Raw genomic sequence first — 24,514 nt, forward strand, 5'->3', positions numbered from 1 at the left:
AGATCAAACTCGAGACAAAAGTATAACAAATCTTCACCTTATCTCGACATTTAAGCCAAGCCACAATTCTTTTGCCGGAACCTCAAATCATCACTGCTACTCTCCCATAGTCTCTTATGAGCTTAATTGTCACAAACATCTTTAAGTCCAAGCTACATATGAACTCTGCCATAAACGTGGACCTTGACTGAATGCTAATTCCGCCAGCACCAGATACTTCATAAGAATTTTCTAGCACAACCACCACTATTACAAATAAAGTATATTATTGCATCTATTAGGGGTGTCAATGGGTCGGGTCGGGTCGGGCTTTCTTGATACCCGACCCGACCCGAAACCTACAGGGTTATGCTTGACCCGCCCAGACCCACCGAAGACCCTGTTCACCGTACACCCCAAGGCCCGGGCCCGGCTTCGGTTTTTTTTTTTTTTTTTGCGCTTTCGCGCAGATAGTAACATCAAATGTCTCTGTTCTCCAAACCTTGAATCACCAACTAGCTTCTGTTCCAGCTAATTTCACCCTTCACCGGAACAACTAGACAGGCGGTCGAACCAAACGCCTGAGTTCAAGGCACAACGGGATCCGCTCCTGCCTTCAGAAGAGATTAAACTTTCGACGACGCAGCAGTCTCTCTGCGACTGTGAATCGCAATTCGCAATACGATTCCCAGCACCAGAACACCCGTTGACTCTTATACTGCTGAACTCAGGAACAACATCATCATCCTCATCATCATCCTCACGAAATCAATACAAAAGAAAGGCAACATCTTGGAATCCCAGAAGCAAAATCCCTGTTCATTGTGTCTGCATCAAACCGCAGTTCCAACTCCATCTCAACTTATTAGGCACAAGTCAGGAACGAAAACTTCATCAAGCTCAAAACCCAACAAGAACCTCACCCCTCAACACCAGCCAACGACAGCCAAGTTCAAAGCCCCAAAAAGAAAAGAAAAAAATGGAAACTTGAAAGCATCTACAAGACTTTGAGCATATCCTCGGCACCACTGAAGGTGAAGGCCCCGCCTTCCTCCAGGTTGAGCACCTTCACAACGCCGTCCTCCGCGAGCAGCGCGTACCGTCGCGACCGCACCCCGAGCCCCACCGGCTGGTCGCTCAAGTCGAGCTCGCACCCGATCGCCCTCGTGAAGTCCCCGTTCCCGTCCGACAACAGCATGACGTCGTCACCGATGCCCAGGTTCTCCTTCCACGCCCGCATCACGAAGGCATCGTTCACGGAGATGCAGGCGATGTTGCCCACGCCCTTGGCCTTCAGCTCCCCGGCCTTCTCCACGAACCCCGACAGAGTGCTTCTGCGAGCAGTGTCGGGGTGAAGGCCCCCGGGACGGCGAAGAGGATCGACTTCTTCCCGGCGATGAGGGCGGAGACGGTGGTGGTCTGGAGCTCGCCGGCGGGGTTGAAGTAGGAGAGGGTGGCGTCAGGGAGCCTGTCGCCCACGGAGATGGCGGCGCGGGTGGCGGCGGTGGAGAGAGGCGGAGGCTTGCCGGGACCGGCGGCGGGGACGGCGAGGGGGGAGGAGCGGCGGCGTAGCGCCAGAGAGGGGAGAGAGAAGGGAAGAGAGACTGAGAGAGGGAGATGGGTCGGCCCAGAGTGTCAATGGGCCGACCCTAAAATACCCCAACCCTAATGAAACCCCAAATTTAGGGCCATATTTGAATAAAATTAAGGCCCGACCCCAAAATACCCCAAATTTTAGGGCCGGACCGGGCCGGCGCGGGTTTGATTAACACCCCTAGCATCTATACTTGTGAGGAGATCACGTACACACCTTATAATTTTAGCAAAATAAAAGTACACACCTTATAAGACTCAAAAGCTACAACAACCATAGATTTTACATGGGTCACCTTGTTAAAGGTGCTACCGTGTCGATTATCGCACAAATACCCACTACCTCATGAACTTCTAGTTTTAGTTCCATCTGGAGTTGAATAGCATCCAAATGCGTATGAACACTATGAATTAACACTCTTACTCATAAGTATTAGAGACTCGTAAAATGTAACTCATTTACTGATAATGAGAAAATAATTTATTTAAATGATATAGTTTATTTTATTCAACCAGATCTATTTAACTACGAATTAGTTTGAAATACATAGTGTTACACACGCATTCACATCTTCATTGTAGAAAGTAAAAAAAGTTGCTCGACTTTTATTGAGTCCCCACAAGCAATTCTTTCAAATAGAGATAGAAATAACTAAGGATTAGCCCGCCAAAGGAAGTTACTAACACCATATAGTCTAACCCTATATATCCTCATTCACGAAGGAGACCAATTTCTTCATCAACTTCGCAGCATTATCACAACCAGGATTCAACAAATGGAAGACATGATCCTCCCCTGGAGTTTCTATCCCTTCCACTACTCCACTCCATCCACTCTGACTCAACGCCTCCTTGTAATACCATCCTCTGTATTTCAATACATCCTTTCCAGCAACACAAACCAGGATCTTGTTCCAACCCAAGCCCGAGAGCCTCGAGTCCATCATGGGGTTCATTAGTGGGTCGTCGCACCCGGTGGTCGTGGGGTTTGCCGCCTGCCAGAGCATTTCGTAGAAGGACCTCTTCTCCAGTTCCGTGGTCTCCGAAGGCAATGGTTCCTTGCCCCAGAAATAAGGATGCACCTTCATAACGCCTGCAACTTCGATTCCATTAAGCTTTTCCTCTCCCGATCGGATGCCCAAGTTGTGGACTATGTTAGCACCGGCGCTATCACCGGCCAGAAACACCTATGAAAAATAAAATGAAATGAACTTGTAATATTGATTACAAGAGAGAGAGTGTTGTATCAGTTACTGTACATTTTTTAATAACCCACGGAGACAAGGTGCACGAAGGCCAAGCTACCTGACCCTACAAAATCTAACAATCAGGACGACTCAGTTAAATTCAGACTTCTGATCTGTACAGGTAGCCTTGACCCACAGCAATATGCACCTAGTTAGTGGAATTTGAAATGGTGATATATCGTGGAACTAGATTTCCTCAACTGTCAACCTACTATGCCAATCTTGGGGGTTTTAGTTACCCTGTATATATATACCATGGCCTAATTCCAAAAAAAACCCCAAACTTTACACTTTGTCCCAATTATACCCTGAACTTTTTTTTGTCTCAAGAAAAACCTCAAACTTTTCTCGAGTCCCAAATCTCCCTACCGTTATAACTCTGTCCAATTAACGTCGGAAAAAAAAAAAAAAAAAAAAAAGAACGACGGTGAGCGTGGAAGCCCGCCGTGGCCGCGCCACGGCCGGGAAGGAGGCCGGCCCTCGCGGCCTTCCGAGGCCGGCGACCCTCGCCGCGGGGAGTCGCCGGCGAGGCACCGCCCGATCGGGCGGAGTCGCCTCCCATTCGGGGCTCGGGCCCGCGGCGACTCGCCGAGGCGGGTCGCGGCCTGAGGCCCGGGCGAGGCCTCAGAGAAGATGGGCGAGCCACCTCGCCCGATCAGCCCGCGGGTCGTCGGCCTCGGGAGGCCGGGCGAGGCCTCGCCTGGGTCGCGGCCTGCCCGGGCCTTCGGCGACCTCGCCGGCCGGGGAGTAGCCCGTCTGGGGAGGCGCGACCCCGCCGATCGGGGCTCATCCCTCGGCGAAGGGTCGGCGGCCCTCGCTGGGCCTCCGGGCCGGCGACCCTCGCCGGCCGGGCGAGCCGCGGACTCCGGCCCGATGCGGGCGAGGTCGCGCCTCGCCCGGATCAGCTGCAGCTCCGCCGGCATGCCACGCCCGAGGTCGCCCGAAGCCCGACGGGCTCCTCGGCAGCGTGGCGGTGGCCACGGCGAGCTTGGCCACTGCACCGCCTGTCTCGTTTTTTTTTTTTTTTTTTTTTTTTTCCCGACGTTAATTGGACTGAGTTATAACTAAGTGTAGATTGGGACTCAGAGCAAAGTTTGAGGTTTTTCTGGGACAAAAAAGTTCAGGTATAACGACAAATGTAAAGCTTTGTGCTTTTTTAATTCGCCTATATACCATTGCCAGAGAGAATGTTCAAGGATACTGGAAGAAACCGTCCCCAACAGAAATGTATGTTACCATTTCCATTTCAAAGGATGATTGAGCAAATACACATTGAGTCAAAGATCTTTGGGAAATGACTTTGCATTTCCCCAAAGTTCAACCAAATGCAGCCGATATCCATTGACTACTATTTTGTTTTTTTCTTCATGTAAGTTTTGACAAATCTAACAAAAAGTGAAATAAGAGGAAATATGAGCTGTAGAGACACCGCATGTTTGGTATAATGCCGAGCTCCTCAAACCTTCAAAAATTAGTAAAGAGCATTCTTTGGAGTCATTAATCTTTTATACTTTCAAATTTTAAACTAATTTTGTACACAGATTCAACAAAGGTTTTTTTTTTCGAGTTTGGACACCGTATCTGTTAAGTATATATATGCCTATAAGAGGTCTATAAAGAAAAGGAGAATATTAAAGATCACCTTCTCGAGACAAGCATGAGAATTCAGCCACTCCTCGGGGCCGTTTCCGGTGGAATGAGAGGCCACCCACTTGAGGGCAGTCCACGAATCGTCATAAGCCGCTGGAAGAGGATCCTCCGGCGCCCTCCTGTACTCAATGGAGACGGCGATGATGTTGGCCTCTGCGACTATGGCATTGAGATAGTTGTGGTAAGTCGGCGACCACGCTGTTTCGAATATGAAGCATCCTCCGTGATAGTACACGAGCACAGGCAGTTTTTGGGGAGAATCGATCGCTGCTTCCGGGATGTACAGTCGTGCCGAGACAGCGGAGTCCGATGAAAGGGTGACATCTTTCGATTGGACGCCGGTTTTCTCGTCCAGCGACGGAGGTACGGTCTCTGTCCCCCACAGTCTCTCCACTCGGCCATCGTTGTAAATCTTCACGAATGGAGACAAATCATAGAGCACTTCTGTTTCCATTACGTTTTGAGTGAAATAGAAGCAAGATTAGTATTGAGGACGGGAAGAAAGAGAGTTTATCAGAATAAGCGACTTGCTGGTTGCATAAACCTTTGCAAGATATGGGGTTTGATTATATGGTTATAAATTTTCCCAATCACAGCAATTTCCACGAAAGTTCCATTGTTATTTTACTTCTCTGGACATAAAACAAAAGTATGGAGTCATGATATATATGTAATAAATTTCAATACCATATAATATAATGTAGAAAGTACTTGGGCAGGTTAATTAAGGTTAAGTAAGCGAAGTTTGAATTGCGTTGTGCTTAGAAAGTCTGATTTGACTGATTATATTGAGGAGTTTGTTGATATGGCACGTGGAGGTTAGCTAATTAAAGATTCTTGTTTATTGACTTGCATAATTTACTGATCCAGGCTAAATAACTAAAAGATTGGGTTTTTCTAATCTATTCTCTCGCTGTTGGACTAAAATAATATTTGTGAGGCGCCAATAAAGGGTCGACACCCAATCCGTCGTGACGAATCAAATAGGCAATCAGATATGATGGGTCCATATTTCATTGTGGAGTTTGATTAGTGATGGGATTGGGAGAGATACAAAATCATCTCAAATTCATCTCCAACATGCCCAACAACCTCGTTTCTTGCTTGATATCTTGGTTGTGGGGATCGCAGATAGAATATAGATTTCTGCATCGAAATTCATGCGCGTGAGGTTGTGGGAGAAAAGCCATCCTAGTGTGTTGTTTCTACCGTTTCTTATGCAAAGCACAAGACTCTTAGGCTGTGGCACGTGGGTATAATTCATTTTTATGATCATACTCCGACCGTGGCTACGAAATGAAGTGAAAGGAGACCTTAGTTCAACCGTGTTCGTGAATCCTTGGATTTCGTCCCGTACCAACTCGTGAGATTATCCAACATCGAGGTGGGCGCACGATGAACTCATTATTATTTCTTGAATGTAAATTTTATATATGAATTTTCATCACTTATATATAGTTAAGATAGGGGTTAAGAAAAGGTTCCCTCATATAATCTTCAAATGACACTTCACTTTATCTCTATGCTTGTCATGCGGCAAAACACATGGCATAACCTTGTCACATGACCCAATATGCTTTGTAGACTAGAGACCAAAATTTCACTCAAATAGAATGTCGCGGGTCCCGGGGTGCATCAGGATTCCCTAGACTTCCCTAATCTAGGTTCAGGTTGACTATTAGATTGGATTAGTCAATTTTAGAATTAGAGAGAAGTCACCACCAATCATTTTAGGGAAAATTGTCCAAAAAGTCCTAAACCTATTATACTTTTGTCAATTAAGTCACAAACCTTTCAATTTTGCCAATTGAGTCATAAATATTTTTGTTTTATGCTAATTAAGTCCTAAATATTTTCACTTTTTGCCAATTGAGTCAATCCAGCTAATCTTGGCCATAAATTTAACTTGTTTGGCCCAATTACTCTTTGATTTGAGTTAAATTGCATTGCCAAATAAGACTACTGAACTTAATTGGAGTCCAATTGGCCAAATTGAACTTCAATTCATCAAATTGGATGTTAGTCTAGAATGGGCAAAGTTGAATTGTACTAATTGGACCAATTACTCTTGGATTTCTCAATCATTGAATCACTAGATTGGTCAAATTGGCTCAAATTCATTTGAATTTTTCAAAATTGATTTCGGATTTGAGTTGCATATAAGATATTAGGCTCATCCGTATCTCAACTATGCAAATCATGAAGAACCGACTGGAACCCCTAATTAGGGCTTAAATTGGGGGTTTTCACTCTTGGCTTGGAATTCTAAAATTGATTTTAAAATTTAATGCAATACGACCTCTAGATTAAATGTCATGAAGGAAACTATCCTAAAAAATGACTAGAAATAAAGTAATTTCATTTTTGACCGATTTGAACCAAATTCCGCAAATTAGGGAAAAGTTGATTCTAAATCGATTTTCGTAAAATTTATGATGCCAAAGTGAAATTAAGCAAAAAATGAGATGATTTATGGGTTTTGAATTTTTTCAATTTTTTTGGACAAAGTGTTGACCAAAAGTCAACATTTTAGTACTTATATACTAAAATGCCAATTAATGGGTCAAAGTTTGAATTTTTTGAAATTTGATTGTGCAAAAGTGAAATTGACATTATTTTGGGGTTTTTCATGTAAAAAATCAAATTTTGACTTTGGGTTGACTTTTGGTCAAAGTTTGACTAAAAAGTCAACTCTTTTTTAGACTAATGTGTAAAAAGCTTGCAAATGAAAGGCCAATGCGAATTCAAATGCTAAATGACTCTTTTTGATTGAGAATCGGATTCCGTCGCGATTAGAAACCCTAATATCAAGTTTTACCTTTCCAAGACGCGTCGGCCAAAAATTATGTGTGAACGACAACGAGGCCGGCGATCCTCGCCGATATTGGTCAAGGGCTCGTGGGCCCTTCTTTGTGGCTGAGTGAGTGTGCCATAGCAAGGGCTTGCGGCTAGGGGTGTAAACGGTTCGGTTCGGTTCGGTTTTCTTGAAAAACCGAACGAACCAACCGTTGGTGCCTCCTGAACCGAACCAAATAGGAACCGAACCGAATTGGAACCGAACCGATAAGTCGATTTGGTTCGGTTTAGTTCCGGTTTGGTTTGATTTACTTTTCGGTTTCTTCTTCTTTTATTTTTTTCGCACTTCTTCCCTACCCTCCTCGTCTTCTTCTTCCGCTCTCTCTTCCCTTCTCTCTCGCGAGGCTTCTCTTCTTTCTTCTTCCCGTCAAGAAGCAGAGTCAATTGATGACCCACCACCAAAAGGCCCCACCCGGATCACCACCGGAGTCGGCCATGGACACTCGCCTGGGAGACCGAACTTCCGGCGATCGTACCCCGCTCTAACAACAAAAAGCGAGGACCAGGGACTCGGACGACCCGTTTGGTTAATGGCGGCCATCACAAACACCTCGGGCCGCCGTCGCCGGCCCGGGTGGACTCGATCTCGATGTCGGCATCGGCCGACGAGCCGACTGGCCGAGGCCGTGAACAAGCGCTACAAGGGGCTTGTCATGCTACGCCAAAGGCCGTCAAGGGAAGGGCGCGTGGACCGGGCGCACCTCGAGCCCATGCTCGTCCACAACGCCGACACTGGCCTCGCTAAGGCCGTGAAGCTCCAGGCACTCCCTCTACGAGGCCGTCTTCTCCGCTCCAACCCGTCGCGGACCGCCTCCGAGCACCTCAAGCGCGGCCGGCCCAACTTCAAGAAGCGGAGAGAAAAATGTCTTTCGTCACTTTTTGGGAGATGATAATGATGCGAGCCTGCGAGGAAGAGGAAGAGAGAGAATAAAGCGGGGAAGAGAGAGAGAGAGAGGAGAGCGGTGAGAGTGTGAAGACAGAGGAAGAGAGAGAATAAAGTAAAAAGTGAGAGAGAGAGAAAAGTCGGTGAGAGGTGAGCAGATCACAGTAATGAACGGTGAGATTGAGGAGAGAGAGCGCGAAGGGAAGAAAACCACATTAAAAACCGAAATCCGAACCGATTTGAACCGAACTGAACCGAACCATTGTGTTAACCAAATTCATTTATTTATTATCCGAATCGAAACCGAACCGAACCGAAAATGCATGAATTTTCGGTTCGGTTCGGTATTCGTATCTCGGTCGGTTTTTCGGTTGGTTCGACACCCCTACTTGCGGCTACGCCGCCTAGATTTGGTAGGGGCGTTGTGGCCCTCACCAATGGTTGGCGACCTCTGCCGGTTGTCCACATCAAGATCACGGGATTTGCTAGAAATTTCTTTATACTGTGATACATCCTAGAGGTTGCACCAAGTAAAAACTTGAAGGAGATTTTGCATTCCTTTGACAAAACCTCTTAAAATTAAATTAGTACAATAATACAACATTTCTCACTAAGTGCATTCGACATGAAAACAAAGATTATTCGGAGAAGATAAAAATCCTAACGAATTCATCACCTTAGGATAAATAGAGATAGACATTAACACCAATATGTCTAACACTATTTATCCTCATTTATGAAGGAGACCATCTTTTTCATCAAATTCACAGCATTGTCACAAGTAGAATTAAACAAATGAAACGCATGATCCTCCCCTGGTGCATCCATCACTTCTGCAACTCCGGTCCATCCACTCTTACTCAGCACCTCCCTGTAATGCCACCCTCTATGTCTTAACATATCCTTCTCAGCAACACAAATTAGGACCCTATTGCAACCTAAACCCGAGAGTCTCGGGTCCATCACCGGGTTTATTAGTGGGTTGTCGCACCCTATGTTGGTCGGGTTCACTATGTTCCAGGACCGTTCGACCAAGGACCTCTCCTCGGGTTCGGTAGTCTCTGCGGACAACGGTTCATTGCCCCAGAAGTAAGGATGCACCATAATGACTCCTGGAACTTCAATTCCCTTTAGGTTTTCCTCTCCCAATCGGACGCTCATGTGGTGAACTATGTTGGCGCCGGCACTATCTCCAACTAGGAATACCTAAGAATAATGAAAAAAGATATAGTTAAACTCATTGACAAGAGAAGAGAATGTTGTATTGGTCATTGTTGCTTGAATGTTATATCATTGAAGAGAGCATGTTTAAGGTGTTACAATATTTAAATAATATACTACGCGATCGTCTAACAACTTAAACTTTTAGAATAGTTGTCAATGTTCCCATAAAATTTTACATGATATCAGTGTACTAGATACTGAGAGTTTTCAATTCACTATAAACTTTATCAAGCTGATACTACTATCAATTGGTCGATCACTAACTTATCACTTATTATATCATCAGCCTAGAGTGCACATCGACTTTCATCTATTGTAGCTTGCCATAAGCTAGTATTTCGCTGTTTTGTTATGATGGCCGTGCAATTAGAGTGATCAACTCGTGGGCAGCCTACTCATCTCGCCCAATCCCGAGAGGTAAATGGGCAGATTTGAGTAATGCTAAAGAAAGCTCGACCTACCCATCTTTGGCCCGATCCCTAGCTTGCCCAATCCGAAAATTACTACATAATGGTTTCATGTTATGGGCAGACTTGGGCAACACAATAGGTCAGACCTTCAAGTTCGACCTGGCTCATCCCACGCCCACCTAATGATCAATTTTAAGTGCAATTATACGCAACAATTGGCAACTTCTGCTCTATGTTTATTGATGCATATCATCAGGCAAGAATGAAAATTGCTCTAATAGTACAGTTCATATATGATGGTTGTAGGGGAAAAGTGCACTATTAAAATTCTGAACTTGTTATAGCATAATTCTATTGTTCCATGCCCATAAGTATGGATTTTTTTTCCGTGTCGGTTAACTTCAACAAATTTTGGTGAATTTAAAAAAAAAAATCGGTAAAGGAAAATGATAATTGACCTTTTTTCCAAGTAATTCATTATATATGAACAGGAAATTAAAGCTGGTAAAAGAAAAGAGAAGTTTTTTTCCCTGGAGTCAAGAGATGTTGGTAATTTACAAAAATCCAAAGTAACGTGGGTAACTAACTCATATAAGAGTTGGTAACGCAAAACTAGTTGGTAACGTAATCAAAAGTTGGTGATAACTTTAATTGAGGTTTGATAATTGCCAAAAAGAGTTGACAAATTTAAAAAGCTGGTAAACAAAGCAAATAAAGTGTTAATTCAACAACAACAAAAAGCTGGTGAATATAAATAAAAACAAACAAACTTTGGTAAACAACTCAAATATGAGTTGGTAACCCCAAACTATTAATTGGAGAAAAGTTTTTTTTTGTAAGATGTATTTATACTTTTAACGCACCAAGTACTTAATCGGAGAAAAGTTGGTAATAACAAAGGTTGGTAATTTCATATGATAATTGAAAAATACAAATTTGTAAAAGATAAGAGATATTTTTTTTGCTAGAAATAAGAGAAGTTGGTAATAAAAAAAAAACCATGAGTGACTAACTTAAAAGTCTGCAACGCAAAATTAGGTAGTAATATAATTAGAGAAAATTTTGTAATAACTCTAGACGAGGTTGGTAATTTCAAAAACAAGTTGGCAAATTTTTAAAAAAAATGGTAAGTAAGGAAAACAAAAGTGGTAACTCAATAAAATATTTCGTAAATTTGAAAAACAAACAAATAAACGTTGATAAGTCACTCAAAACAAAGATGGATAAATTTATACTAGTTGGTAGATTTTAAGGCATTGTTAAGAAAAGCAAATAAAAATTGAGTGAAAATAAGAAAATTCGGCAATTTTAGAAACTGTTATAATAATTGATAATTTTATAAAAATGGTCGTAGATTACCAACAAGTTATCGGAAAATCAAACAGACGAGAATGTTATTTACCAATAGATTTTCAAAATTTTTCGATTCTTTTAGAAATTTATCGGGACTGAAATGATCCGTTTTTTTAACATAACAGCACAATTAATCTGATATATATTTTATTTAATTAGCTCTTCCTTAAGTTCAGACCCAAAAAAAATTCTTCCTTAAGTCGTCAATATGCATTGTCACCTATTTCAAGAAACCGTACTTCGATCAACATGTTAAGAAGCGTTTAGACCTCTTGGGACAAAACATACAAAAAGCACAAACAAGAGAGAAATATTAGACTAACGAATGTCTAGGTGTTTAGTGTGCTTTTTTACTATTTTTTTACTCCAACTTTTAGAGCTTAAAGTTGGAATTTTTCCATGTTGAACACCTTAAAAAAGAGCTTATACATTCACTTGAGGCACATATAATGAGTATAGACTCGTATCTATATGTCACTAAGTAGTCTAGAAACGGGAAAAAAAAAATTCAAGATCACCTTCTTGAGATTGGCATGAGAATTCAGCCACTCCTCCGGGCCGTTTCCAGCGGAATGAGAAGCCACCCATTTGAGGGCAGTCCACGAATCATCATAAGCCACCGGTAGAGGATGCTCCGGTGCCCTCCTGTAATTGATGGAGACGGCGATAACGTTAGCCTCCGCAACTAGGGTGTTGAGATAGTTGTGGTAAGTTGGTGACCAAGCCGAGTAGTTTATGAAACGGCCTCCGTGGAAGTAGACGAGGACGGGGAGCCTCAGGCGAGAACCCACCGCGGCTTGCGGGATGTAAAGTCTCGCCGACACAGCGGAGTCTGACGAAATGGCCAAGTCTTTCGATTGGACGCCAGTCTTCTCGTCGAGCGACGGAGGGACAGTGGCCGTGCCCCTGAGTCTCTCCACTCGGCCATCCTTGTAAACCCTTAGGACAGAAAGCAACTCATAGGCTACTTCTGTTTCCATTTCGTTTCGTGTGAAACAGAAGCGGAAAAGTAATGATGGGGAGGAGGAAAAGAAGAAGGAAAGTTCATAGTGTTTTTGCATTACTTTGATGTCTTATATACTTGGCCATTGTCGAGAGTCTTTGTCATATGTGGAACGAAAGAATTTTCATTTGGAATGATGACATTGACTGGATATAGGCACGTTTGCGTTGATTCTTGGGTTTTTCTTTTTGACCAGCCAACAAGTGACATTTCCTTGTTTCGTTTTGCCTTTGCAAGACATGGGTCGATCTATATGGTTATCAATTGCCACACGACCCAACTGTTTGATTGATAGTTTCGTCTATCATGAGAAGTCGATTGTTATTTCCCTTCTCTCGAAAGGACGAATCCAAACGACATTACTCATGATATCTATGTACCTGGCACTACAAAAAAACAAGGATTTTGCCACGGAATTTAGCGACGGAAAATTTTTCGTCGCTAATTTGCGACGAAAAATAAATCCGTCGCAAATTAGCGACGGAAAGTTTTCGTTGCTAATTTGCGACGGAATTTGCCACGAAATAAAAATTCATCGCAAATTAGCAACGGAAAATAAATCCGTCGCAAAAATAGCGACGGAAAATTAGTCATCGCAAATTAGCGACGGAATTTACGACGGAAAATAAATCCGTCGCAAATTAGCGACGGAATTTGCGACGGATTTATTTTCCGTCGCAAATTTGCGACGGATTTATTTTCCGTCGCAAATTAGCGACGGAAAATAAATCCGTCGCAAATTAGCGACGGAAAAATAAATCCGTCGCAAATTTGCGACGGAAAATAAATCCGTTGCAAATTTGCGACGGATTCGTCGCAAATTCGTTTAGCGACGAATTTTGCCAAATTTTTCGTCGCAAAATTCGTCACTAAAACCTTGTTTTTTTGTAGTGTTCTAAAACTAAACCTAAGTTCTTCTAAATCTAATCACGATGATTACCATGTCTCAATCTCTCATGATAAGGACGAGGACTACATAAGGAATATACTCCATCACAAGACAAACTAAATATTGCCTAATGAAATCAATCTAATGCAAACTAACAATTATTAATTGAAATTCAAACTAAATTGGATGATTGTCACAAGTTCAAATTCAAAAGAGATTGGACGATTTGCTACACGTCCAATTCTAAGAGAGATTAGATATTACAAATTCAAATTAGATAAGAAGATCTATTATAAACTCAAGATATTAGATAATCTCTTAAAATGTTCTCGTCCCAAATAAGCTTTTTTAGATTCGATAGGTGCAAATCTTATCTTATTTTTTTTCAAGACTTAGATATAAATAACACAGATATCTATTTAGTTGAATATGGCGGTTTCCTCTACATGTAGCTCTTATGTATGCGTAAATATATGGGTAAATAAATTATAGCAATTTTCAAATAGATCGGAATCGGGTGGATGTATGAAATGTAAAGTCAATGTATCTATATGGGGATATCTATAGGAGATCATATAAAAGAGATATTCTTATTTAGACCTAACCAATTTGATCTAACCAATTAGATGAATTACTCCTAAAGGGTTACATCCGAATGATGAGTGAATAGAGGGCATGCATTCTATTAGAGAAATATTTAGAAAATTCCCTATATTTCCTTTAATTGATTGTAATTGATATTTTCCCTTTTAGACAGTCATCCTATAAAGACGATAAATAGGTTCGTGTACTCTTCATTTGACAATGATATATATATTGCTCTTTTTTTTTTTATCACAATCTTGACTTGGTATCAGAGCCCTATTGTTATTTGAAAAATCGTCAATCGAGTCTGTTTGTAACAACGACATCCACATTAGTCATGTTTCTCCACAATGTTCGTAATGCTAGTCACATCGACCCATTTCGCAACAACCTCCCGTAGTTGTTTGACATTCCTCCGCTGCTCTAATGAAAAAAAAAAAAAAACATCACCAGACTTGCCGCCCTTAGACGAATTAGATCATGACATTTACTAATTCATCAAATATGAGTAATGTGTCATTGTATGTAAAAGTGTAGAAGCATATCTACTCAAGGTTCCGACGGAATTAGCAACGGATTCGAAAAATTGGTCGGTATAAACATTTACGTCGCTAATTCCGTTGCAAATTAGCGACGGATTTGAAAAAATGGGCGCCATGTGCCGCGAAGATCACTTCCGTCGCAAATTAGCGACGGATAAATAAATCCGTCGCAAATTTGCAACGGATTTTGCGACGGATTGGAAAATGCCCTTTATTTTTGGAATCCGTCGCAAATTTGTGACGGAAAATAAATCCCGTCGCCGTCTGCCGCCGTGCTTTTCCCCCACTGGCCGGCTGTCTTCCTCTTCCCTTCGCGCGCGCACAGCCCTTCGCTCGCGTTGCATCCAGCTGCTCGCCCGGCGTTGTCCGGCCGCCTGCAACGCCGCCGTACCGCCCCCGACCGCCGTCCAGTCACCGCACGCCGTTGCCATCAACGCTGACCCCCCTGTTCTGGCCGTGCTCTCCGTCCTGGCTAGCCCGTCGTTGCCAGACCGCTAACCCGTCATCCCCGTCGTCGCTAGCCCGCCAGCCGTCATCACCGTCGCTCGCCTTCTCACCGCCTAACACCATCGCCGTCACCGCCCAGCTGCCGCTCGTCGCCGTCGTCGCTCGTCCAGCTCGCCGTCACCGTCATCACGCTCGCCCGGCCAGCCCAGCCGCTCGCCCGGTCGCTCGCCTGGCCAAGCCTACCGCCGTCCCAGCCACTGCCTCGGCCACTCAACGCTCGCCTGGCCGCTTCCCGGCCGTGCCGCTTGCCCGTTCATCGCCTAGCCACCCAGGTCGTCGCCTGTCGCCGCACCCCGCTCGCCCGACCACTTGCCCTACCGTGGCCGAGCACCTAGCCCGTGGCCGACGACCGTGCCGAGGCCTCGCTCATTGGCTAACCGTTGTGCCGACCACCGCGCCGAGCCCGTTGGAGCTGCAGTTACTCCATTATTTAATCAATGTTAAATATAAATTCTAGAAATTAATTTTGCTTTTAATTAGATTTAAAATCCAAATCGTCCGTAAACAATATTCGTCGCACACTTTGTCACTAAAGAATTAATAAAAAATCATCACTAAATCCGTTCCGGACCAACGTCTGTGGCAAAAGTCAAAATTTGGAATGGCAAATTAGTGACGAATTTCACCACGGATCAGTTGGTCGCAAATTAATGACCAAAAAAAAAATTCATCAAAAATTAGCGACAAATTTTGCCACGAATACATTTCATCGCAATTTTTAGACCAAAAAAAAAACATTTCGTCGCAATTTAGAGACCAAAAAAAAATTTCGTGGCACATTAGCGACGAATTTTGCAACGAATACAGTTCGTGGCTAATTTGCGATGAATTTTGCCACGAATAATTAGCGACGAATTTTGCGACGAATACAGTTCGTGGCTAATTTGCGACGAATACAGTTCGTGGCTAATTTGCGATGAATTTTGCGACGGACAATTAGCGACGAATTTTGCGACGAATACAGTTTGTGGATAATTTGCGACGAATTTTGCGACGAATAAAGTTCGTGGCTATTCGTCGCTAAATTTTGTGATGCCGAATTAGCGACAGATTTTTTTCCGTCGCAAATTCGTTTAGCGACGAGTTTTGCTAAATTTTTCGTCGCTAAAACCTTGTTTTTTTGTAGTGTGGCCTATCGGATAACTTTTTTCTGCTGTCACCAAACTTAGGTGGCATTTACAACAGGATCACTGAATTGTGGCTTCAATCACCCAATGCACTGAAGCAAATGGATTCATTTTGGTCAAGATACGGTCAAGTTTTCCGGAAAAATGTTTGCACGGCGACTACGTGATGCTGATATAAAAGCCGTAGCAGCTCCTTTTTTTATGGTTGAAGCCGCTACAATTAATCTTACTACAACTTCTCTGTTATAGCATATGATGATGATCAAATGATCTGCAAACACAAACCAATCTATTATCGGTCTATATTAAGGAATTATTATCTACTTATTCTACTAAGTTACTAGATAATTGTTGAGACCCCTAAATTTTGGGGACCCCATTTAAGTCATTCATTGCATAAGAAAATTAGGAATCGAACCCAGCCCCTAAACAAAAAAAGACATTGTTAGTTTACATTTGTATGTTAAGAGCATTTTCATTTAATTGCATTAAGCCCACAAAAACTGCATTTTGATTGGACTGGAGCTTGTGGACTTAAATAGGGAGGTCTGGATTAAGCCTACAAGAGCATAAAATTCGGCCAAACCCATTTGAGACCTATTATAGCCGAAAATTGCATGTGTATAGCACATGGGGTTGCCAAATTAGGCAAGATTGCATTATTTAATCAAATATGGGGAAATAAAGATTTTGTCTTTACCAAAAATTTCAATTACAAGGGGAATCAACTTAACAAAGGATAAAAGATATTATGTACTGAATAAAGGAATATCTTCATAGTCATATTCACGGATAGATTGAAAGAGAAGAAAGAGAAAATTGGCCACAAGAGAAACCACATTCCTGGCCATGCAAGAATTTCCTAGAAGCAAATGTACATAGGCTGAAAAGGGGAAAGAAGAGAATGTTGGATTCTTGAGAGAAAATAACAAGCTTGGGTTTATGAAAGCATTAGTGTAGGACGCCCACAGGAGCTCTACAGATGGTCACGCTTACATTTCAACTAGAGAGTGGCCGACCTCACCATCATCGTCAATTCCATGCATCAACATCATCATATACACCAACCACACTTCCATAAAGATTCTCCAATATATACACAACAAAACAAAACAAAACACAAGGCTGAAAACAGGAGATTCAGTAGTGATTGGAGAAAGGAGGAGCGCACGTCCAGTTTTAAAAAGAAAGGGACGAGTGCACTAGAAATAAAACTTGTCACAAAAGTATGATCGAGTCCTAAAACTATCAAGAAGTACAATCGAGTCCTTAAATTGTCAAGAAAGTGCAATCGAGTTAGAAAACTTTCAAAAAGTACAATCAAGTCGTAAAACTTGTCACGAAAGTACAAATAAGTCCTAAAATTTAAAAAAAAATGCAATCGACGAAATGACTTGTTTGGATCAATTTGACAATTTTTATGACTTAATTGCACTTCAAGACAAATTTTAGGACTTAATTACACTTTTTGAAAGTTTTATGACTCAATTACACTTTCATGACAAGTTTTAGGACTTCCAATGCAATTATCCAAAAAGAAAAGTTTTAGGTTGCGTTTGGTAGTCTGGATTTTTAATTAGGATAGAATTGGATAGGATAAGATATGAAATTCAAGGGAATTTCTATACCATATATACTGTTTAGTGAATCACAGGTAATAAGGCCGGATATTCTCACATATTTCCATATCCATTAATTGCTATAAACATCATATCAGTGTAAAGAAACCTAAAATTTGCATAAACGGAGATGATAAAAATTTCTCACGACACTCTTGCCTACTTCATTTTTATTTGCTTATTTTTTTATTATTTTCCCTCTCTTTTTTAATTATTTTATTTTTATTTCTTTTTTCCCCTTCCATAATTATCTAATAAAATTTTATTAAATAATAAGCTATACAAATATATCTAAAATATGTAATAAATATAAATACTAAATGTATGTATATATGAAATTTATTCATAAGATGGAAAGAGATTTGAATATGTATATATAAGAATAAATTTATTTCATTATTATTTTGAATTTTTTATATTCAAATTCAAATATTATTTTAATTTGATTAATTTAACAAGTTTGTTATTCAAAAAAAATAACTTTTATATTATGATTATTAGGAATCCCTATCCACCTTTATCCCACCTCCCATATGGAATAATTTTATCCAAGTTATACCCATCATATATTCGACTTTATCTTATTTTGGGCAGACACCAAACACGGAATAGGATAAATTTTATCCTATCTAGAATTTTATTCCGACTACCATACGTAGTCTTAGATGCGACAGAGAATTCTTCAGAGCCTATTCACTTCCCACTTCATGCAGGATACAAAAAAGAGCAGAGAAAGCATCGCTCAAGAAGTTTAAAAAAGTTGACTTCATTTTTATTTGCTTATTTTTTATTATTTTCCCTCTCTTTTTTAATTATTTTCTTTTTAATTTTTTTTCCCCTTCCATCTTTATCTAAGAAAATTTTATTAAATAATAAACTATACAATATATCTAAAATATGTAATAAATATGAATACTAAATGTATATATATATGAAATTTATTCATAAGATAGAAAGAAATTTGAATATATATAAGAACAAATTTACTCTTTGTTAGTTTGAATTTTTTATATTAAAATTCAACTATTATTTATATTCAAATATTATTTTAATTTTATTAATTTAACAAGTCTGTTATTCAAGAAAAATAATTTTTATATTATGATTGATTGGTAAATCGGCATAATTATCCACCATGTGGCGTTATCCAGATTACATTGTGAATGGGTGGTCATGGAATAATTTTATCAGGAGTTATATTTCTGCTTATATATATTATATTGGGCGAGCTTACAAACTCGGGATAGGATAAATTTTATTACATGTAAATTTTATCCCGACTACTATACATAGCCTTAGATTCGACAGAGAATTCTTCGGAGCAGATGAGGACATTCCATTCACTACCCACTTCATGCAGGGTACAAAAAAGAGCAGAGAAAGCATCACTCAAGAAGTTTAAAAAAGTTGAGTCCTCGTTCTGTCGCTGTGACCAGCGCGCCCAGAAAAGCCAGCTTCCTCACGGCTGCCGCTCTGCTCAGTCCCAACGCCTGCTATGACGTCCAGCCCTCTTCCGGCATCCCAGCACCTTCGGCGGTGTTACAAGTCCCTGCTGCCTCATCGAGTTCCCATAGCCCCGCCGTGATTGTCCGGCAATTCCAGAACGCCACCGGGTCCAGCTTGTGCAACAACCCCAAACGCTAAGCCGGCCTTTCACCATGTCGCCGTGCCAATTGCCGCTGGTAGTTCCCTTCATGTGTCACAAGAATTTGTGTAATTTTCACGTTTAATTAAGGGTAATTTGTATTTATTTGTGTATTGCCGGAAAATTGCCAGTTGCCGTGCACTTCCTCGTCGCCGGTCTTGTTGGAATCGAAGTCCAATTTAGGTATTTTTCTAAAACTTGCATAGTTCAAATATATTCAATTGCCTAATTGAAATTATTATCGATTCTAACATTGATTTGTTTTGAGATTTTAGGCATATCCTAAATAATAGGAAATTTCCTTTTTCGAGTCATGCATATAATTGGATTTCGATCTTTAAGACTTAGGATTTATCATTGAAAGTCTTAAAATTTATTAGGAAAATACAATTGAGTCTTAAAATTTACAAAATGTACCATCAAATTCTAAAAGCTTTTTCTTTTCTATTTTGTATCTCCCACATGGCTAAAACGTGAACTAAACTATGTCCTACTTCTTGAGATGCGGGGTAACGTCCTAGCTGCAAGGTGGGATGTACACTGAGTTCCACGGGAATACGCAAAGCTTTAATGGTTCTTCAGATCTTCCACGTTATTTCCACATTATTTACTCATAAAAGATTGGTCGAGAGAGAGAGGGAAGAGATGCCGACACAGCTGTCCCGTGAATTCCTTAATCCGCAACAAATGCCACATGATGGATCGAAAGAAAACGATTGAATAATTAAAATGAATAATTGAATAAAGAGTGTCCTTCCCACATATCAATACAATAAATGCTTGAACAAAGAGGCTCCTAGACCAAAAGGAGACCCCGGTATCATTCACATTACACACGGCGCAACTAATTTAGTCGTGCAAATCCCATGACTTCTTCTGAAATAGCCTATGATTTCTCTCCACACCTTCGAGTCTACAGAGACGGCCGAGTGGAGCGGCTTGAGGGAACAGCCACCGTCCCTCCGTCGTACGACCAGAACACCGGCGTCCTGTCCAAGGACGTCGCCATCTCGGCCTCAACACCACGTCTCTCTGCTAGGGTTTACATCCCAACAGAAACCACCATCTATAATCACTCCGATGCAAATAGAAAGAAACTCCCACTTCTTGTTTACTTCCATGGAGGCGCCTTTTGCGTGGAAACTCCGTTCTCCCCCATGTACCATGACTACCTGAACTCCTTGGTGTCGGAGGCCGATGTGGTTGCTGTGTCCGTTCACTATAGGAGAGCGCCGGAGCATCCGTTGCCGGCGGCATACGACGATTCATGGACTGTGCTTGAATGGGTGTCGTCGCATTCGGGCGGTGATGGTCCCGACGAGTGGCTGAGTGCGTATGCGGACTTGAGGAAGGTGTACGTGGCAGGAGACAGTGCCGGAGGTAACATAGCGCACCATATGGGGCTGCGATTTGGTGAGTTAGTACCAACTATTGGGTCATAGATCTCTATTTGCAATGTGCATCTTGTTAAAATATTGTCCCACGTCGCTTGACAACGGATCCTAAATGTCTTTATATTCATGTGGTCTCCCTCTACCAATAAACTTAAGCTTTTTGGTTGAATTTTCTAACATGTATCAGAGTCAGTGCTATTCCTTTTTGCGATTATGCGTCCACTCCCATTAGTCAAATATGTGCCACTCGTAATCCGGCTTACATGTGAGAGGGGTTTGAAGTATTGTCATATATCTCGCTTGATAATGGATGATAAATATTATTTGTTTTCATGTAGTCTCAATTTATCTATAAGATTAAACTTTTGGGTTGGACTTTCTAACACATCCCTTAATATTTCAATCAATCGTACCTGTTGAATGCCTCATTGATAAGCATCTGTTGAGATTGATTAAGAAACATGGACCATAAGGATTCCCATTTGATGTCTCAATCAATCTCGATATTTGACGTTTGTAAATGTGGTCTTGATCAACGATTAAGATTGATTGCAACACCAAGGAGGGTACCTTTATGTCCTTCATATGATTAATTGGTCCTCCTTTGGCTTGGATAGCGATTGAAGTCGCTTGTTAAGAAGTATATTGATATCTCAATGTTCAATTAAAGCTTGTTATGTAGATGGAAAATTGGATCACATCGTCAGTGTAAAGAATATTTTACGCAAACAATCTTATTCGTCCTTGATCTGAGAGCTTCAACTCCTCGCTCACTCCATAGAATCTTAGTGGGATTCTTTCGTGAGGTGCACCAGATTTAACATGTTGAGTAGAATTTAATGTACTCAATGCATTCATGAGTTGAAGACGTCCTCTCACACTAGGGAAATGACAATGTCTTGGTTGGCGTGACTAGGCAGAACAAGAACCGTACATGCAAGGAACTTTATCCCAATTTCTTAGTGAAGTGAATATAAAAAGGATTTTTTCTAGTTCGATTCAAGTTCCTAGGTTGAGTACACCCACCACAACAAGCTTTGCCATGTGCCTTGTTGAAGCCTGCGTGAAGTCAGGAGTAGTCTTTTGCGTATTTAAAAATGGTAAAAATAATTGAGTTTTGTTAAAGCGAAACTTTAAAATATGTTTAAACTTCAAATCTACTAAATTGAATATTAAATGCGTGAAATCAGTAGTAGTTTTCGTTTTCTTTTTTAGGTAAATGCTTAGCTCTCGAATGTAAAAGGTTGTGGCTTCTTGTTCTCAATGGTTTAATGATGATAGCCTTTTAAAAAGTCATTGGTAATAAAGATATTTGAACTTCTATTTAAATTAAAAGTGTAGATAAAAAATGATATTACATATATAGATGTTAATAATTTGCCTTCAGTGACACGATACTAATAAATACTCGAAGTTGAGACAAAACACGATAGAGATATTGTGAGAAAATAAGGTCCCAAAATTGAAAGTTAAAAAAGTGGATCAAAGTCAAATTCTTACTCTCTTTTTTCAGATTAGTTATTTGTTTCAAAATATGCATTCAAATCATAAAATTGCGGCTTTGGAAAGGTCCGAGTACATAATTCTTTGGAGAAATAGGGCACCAAAAGGGAGACGAAAGCTGCTGGCAATAGATAAATATAGATAAATCGATATAGATGATAGATAAGGAATCCAAATGCTGCGAAATAAGTTAGATTTGCATGTGGGTGAGATATGCTGAGACTAATTGCTTGTGGCTAACTAACCCCTGCTATTACTACCTAGTATACAATGTTGAATGATTGCTCATATGTATATCCCACAAAATGTGCTAGTTCTATATATAAATTTGTCCACTTCCTTGCCTAAACTGGCACAATTTTTTTTAATAGGTTGCGCTCTCAAATCTAAGACTTCATCCTGGGTTGGAGGAATTGACCTTAGAGGCATCATCTTGGTGCAACCATTTTTCATGGGCAACGAACCAATCGGTAACGAGAGAACCAACCTCGCGACGCGGTCCTTGCTCGTCGGGCTGTGGCGCTTGGCGTGCCCGTCGGCCACGGACGGGTGCGACGACCCGCGAATCAACCCGGAAAAGGATCCAAGGCTCTCGAGCATGGGTTGCGCTCGGGTCCTCATCTTCATTGCGGAGAAAGAGGTGCAGAGGGAGCGAGAGTGGCTTTACCGGGACTTGCTGGTGAAGAGCGGGTGGGAAGGAAGCGTGGAGGTCATCGAGGCGAAAGGAGAGGGTCACCAGTTTCATCTGTTCCATCCAACGAGTGATGACGCAGTGAGTCTGATGAGACGATTTGTTTCTTTCCTGAAAGAGAACGAGATCGGTCGTGGGTGATGGGGATTGCCTTCTTTCTTCTTTGATTGGTATGGCGATTGCTTATGGTGTTGAATAAAGTCACAAATAAATAAGGTGTATGCGTCGATTTTCATCGGGGACTTGGTTAAATATGATTATTTGTATTAGGGGTGTGGAAAAACACAGGACCAAACCGGGAACTGTCCGAACCGGCCGATTCTGAATAATGGGAACCGGTTCCCAATTCCCGGTTCCAATTTATTGAAATCGATGAGTACCAGTTTGGTTCTATTGGAACCGCGAACCGGTAGGTGTGGAACCACCCACATGGACCACTCGGACCATATTGGTGTGCGTGCATAATTTTTTATGTTTTCAAGACCCTAATTCCAGCTTTCACGCTCCTCATTCCTCACACTCTCTCTCAAGAAAACCCTAATTCCTCTCATCTCTCTTTTATCTTGCTCTCTCACTCTCTATCGTAGTCTCGCTCTCTCAATCTATCTCGCAATCTCAATCTATCAGACACTCTCGCAACTCACTCTCAACGCTCGCAGGTTGCAACCTTGATCACCGCTTAGGATGTGAATCGCTCTTCTCACAGCCTCGCTCGCTCACGACACTTGTCACTTCCTCTCCTATAAGTTCAAAACCCTAATTAGCATTTGCCCCATTTCCAGTTTCTTCACTCAAGTCTCACGCTTCTCTCTCGCAGTCATAGCCTCGCTCGCAATTGTAGCCTTGCTCGCTGCTCATGACGCTTGTCACTCCTTTCGCAGCCTCACTCCCTCATGGCGCTTGTCACTCCCTCTCCCGTAAGTTCTCGGTCCCCCTCTTCGACGTATTGTCTAAGAGGTTGTGCATTGGTACTAGATCTTGGCAGAGGTCCATACGATAATGACTTGTTGGGTTAAGCTTTTCTCTATGATTATTCAGCTGATTTTGAAGTGTATGGTAGTTGCTGTTGTTTTGTGACTGAACAGACTTGAAAGTAGAGTCACAAACATCAGTTAGTGTTTGCTGTGATTGCTCAATAATTGTTTCGGAAGGTGATTCTCATTTACATGATATCACGGTCAGTTCCATGACCCACCCGGGAACCAATGGGCAATTCTCAATTCCCATTTTGTAAAATCGACTCTTAATGGGCAGTTTCCAGTTCCAAGGTGGAAACCAGTCTACCCTAAAATTGATCATCTTAATGATTATTGTAACTGCTTCTGATTTCAAGTATTTAGTAATATATGTAGCATGAAAGAACAAAATATATAAAGAGCAAGTAACTCCAACATTTATCTCTCTCTCTCTTTTTTCTCTCATTGATTCTAAATTTGGAACAAAGTAAAAGAGGGATAAAATCTTCTGAAATATACAAATACCATTCCGAAACATTTTTAAGTTTCGCTTTTTATCTCTCATTTATTATATAATTGAAAAAATGTGTATAGTTATAGATAAATTTTTATAGAAACATAATTTATTCAGTAAATTTAAAAATCAAGTGAAAAGAGAGAAATAGATATTATTTAGATTAATAATATTCATAATTTTGAATTATAACTTATCTAACTTTTTTCAACATATGAAGAAGCAAAACAATTTATCTATTCAATTTAGATTTATATTAGAATAATTTGAAGGATTGCATATCTTATTGAATTCATTTACTCAATATTCATTAAGTATAAATATTAAAATGTGTTCTATCAATA

The 24,514-nt window shown here is 41.1% G+C and overlaps 4 protein-coding genes across 4 annotated transcripts; 1 reads left to right on the forward strand and 3 right to left on the reverse strand.

Moving 5' to 3' along the window:
* Positions 1 to 779: 779 nt before the first annotated feature.
* On the reverse strand, positions 780 to 1,548 carry LOC115685723 (peroxiredoxin-2E-2, chloroplastic-like; the record flags this gene model as incomplete). The annotated part of the gene is given in 3 exon segments (XM_030610813.2): positions 780 to 1,306; positions 1,308 to 1,322; positions 1,324 to 1,548. Coding segments are annotated over 3 exon segments (570 nt in total), but the record flags the coding sequence as incomplete, so codon positions are not given.
* Positions 1,549 to 2,219: 671 nt separating this feature from the next.
* Positions 2,220 to 4,938, reverse strand: LOC115685704 (probable carboxylesterase 12). The gene is made up of 2 exons (XM_030610797.2): positions 4,462 to 4,938; positions 2,220 to 2,759 (listed from the first exon to the last, which is right to left on the reverse strand). The coding sequence occupies exons 1-2, from the start codon at positions 4,921 to 4,923 to the stop codon at positions 2,274 to 2,276; spliced, it is 948 nt and encodes a 315-aa protein (XP_030466657.2). The 5' UTR covers positions 4,924 to 4,938; the 3' UTR covers positions 2,220 to 2,273.
* Positions 4,939 to 8,767: 3,829 nt separating this feature from the next.
* On the reverse strand, positions 8,768 to 12,238 carry LOC115685699 (probable carboxylesterase 12). The gene is made up of 2 exons (XM_030610791.2): positions 11,714 to 12,238; positions 8,768 to 9,414 (listed from the first exon to the last, which is right to left on the reverse strand). Exons 1-2 carry the CDS (start codon positions 12,173 to 12,175, stop codon positions 8,929 to 8,931), a joined length of 948 nt encoding a protein of 315 aa, XP_030466651.2. The 5' UTR covers positions 12,176 to 12,238; the 3' UTR covers positions 8,768 to 8,928.
* A 7,675-nt stretch (positions 12,239 to 19,913) lies between these two features.
* On the forward strand, positions 19,914 to 23,128 carry LOC115685695 (probable carboxylesterase 12). Its single transcript, XM_030610788.2, has 2 exons — positions 19,914 to 20,525; positions 22,381 to 23,128. Exons 1-2 carry the CDS (start codon positions 19,979 to 19,981, stop codon positions 22,839 to 22,841), a joined length of 1,008 nt encoding a protein of 335 aa, XP_030466648.2. The 5' UTR covers positions 19,914 to 19,978; the 3' UTR covers positions 22,842 to 23,128.
* Positions 23,129 to 24,514: the final 1,386 nt, after the last annotated feature.

The sequence above is a fragment of the Syzygium oleosum genome, unplaced genomic scaffold, assembly GCF_021117445.2.
Source record: "Syzygium oleosum isolate NSW1041296 unplaced genomic scaffold, Sole_v2.1 Sole_v2.34, whole genome shotgun sequence".
Lineage (NCBI taxonomy): Eukaryota > Viridiplantae > Streptophyta > Magnoliopsida > Myrtales > Myrtaceae > Syzygium > Syzygium oleosum.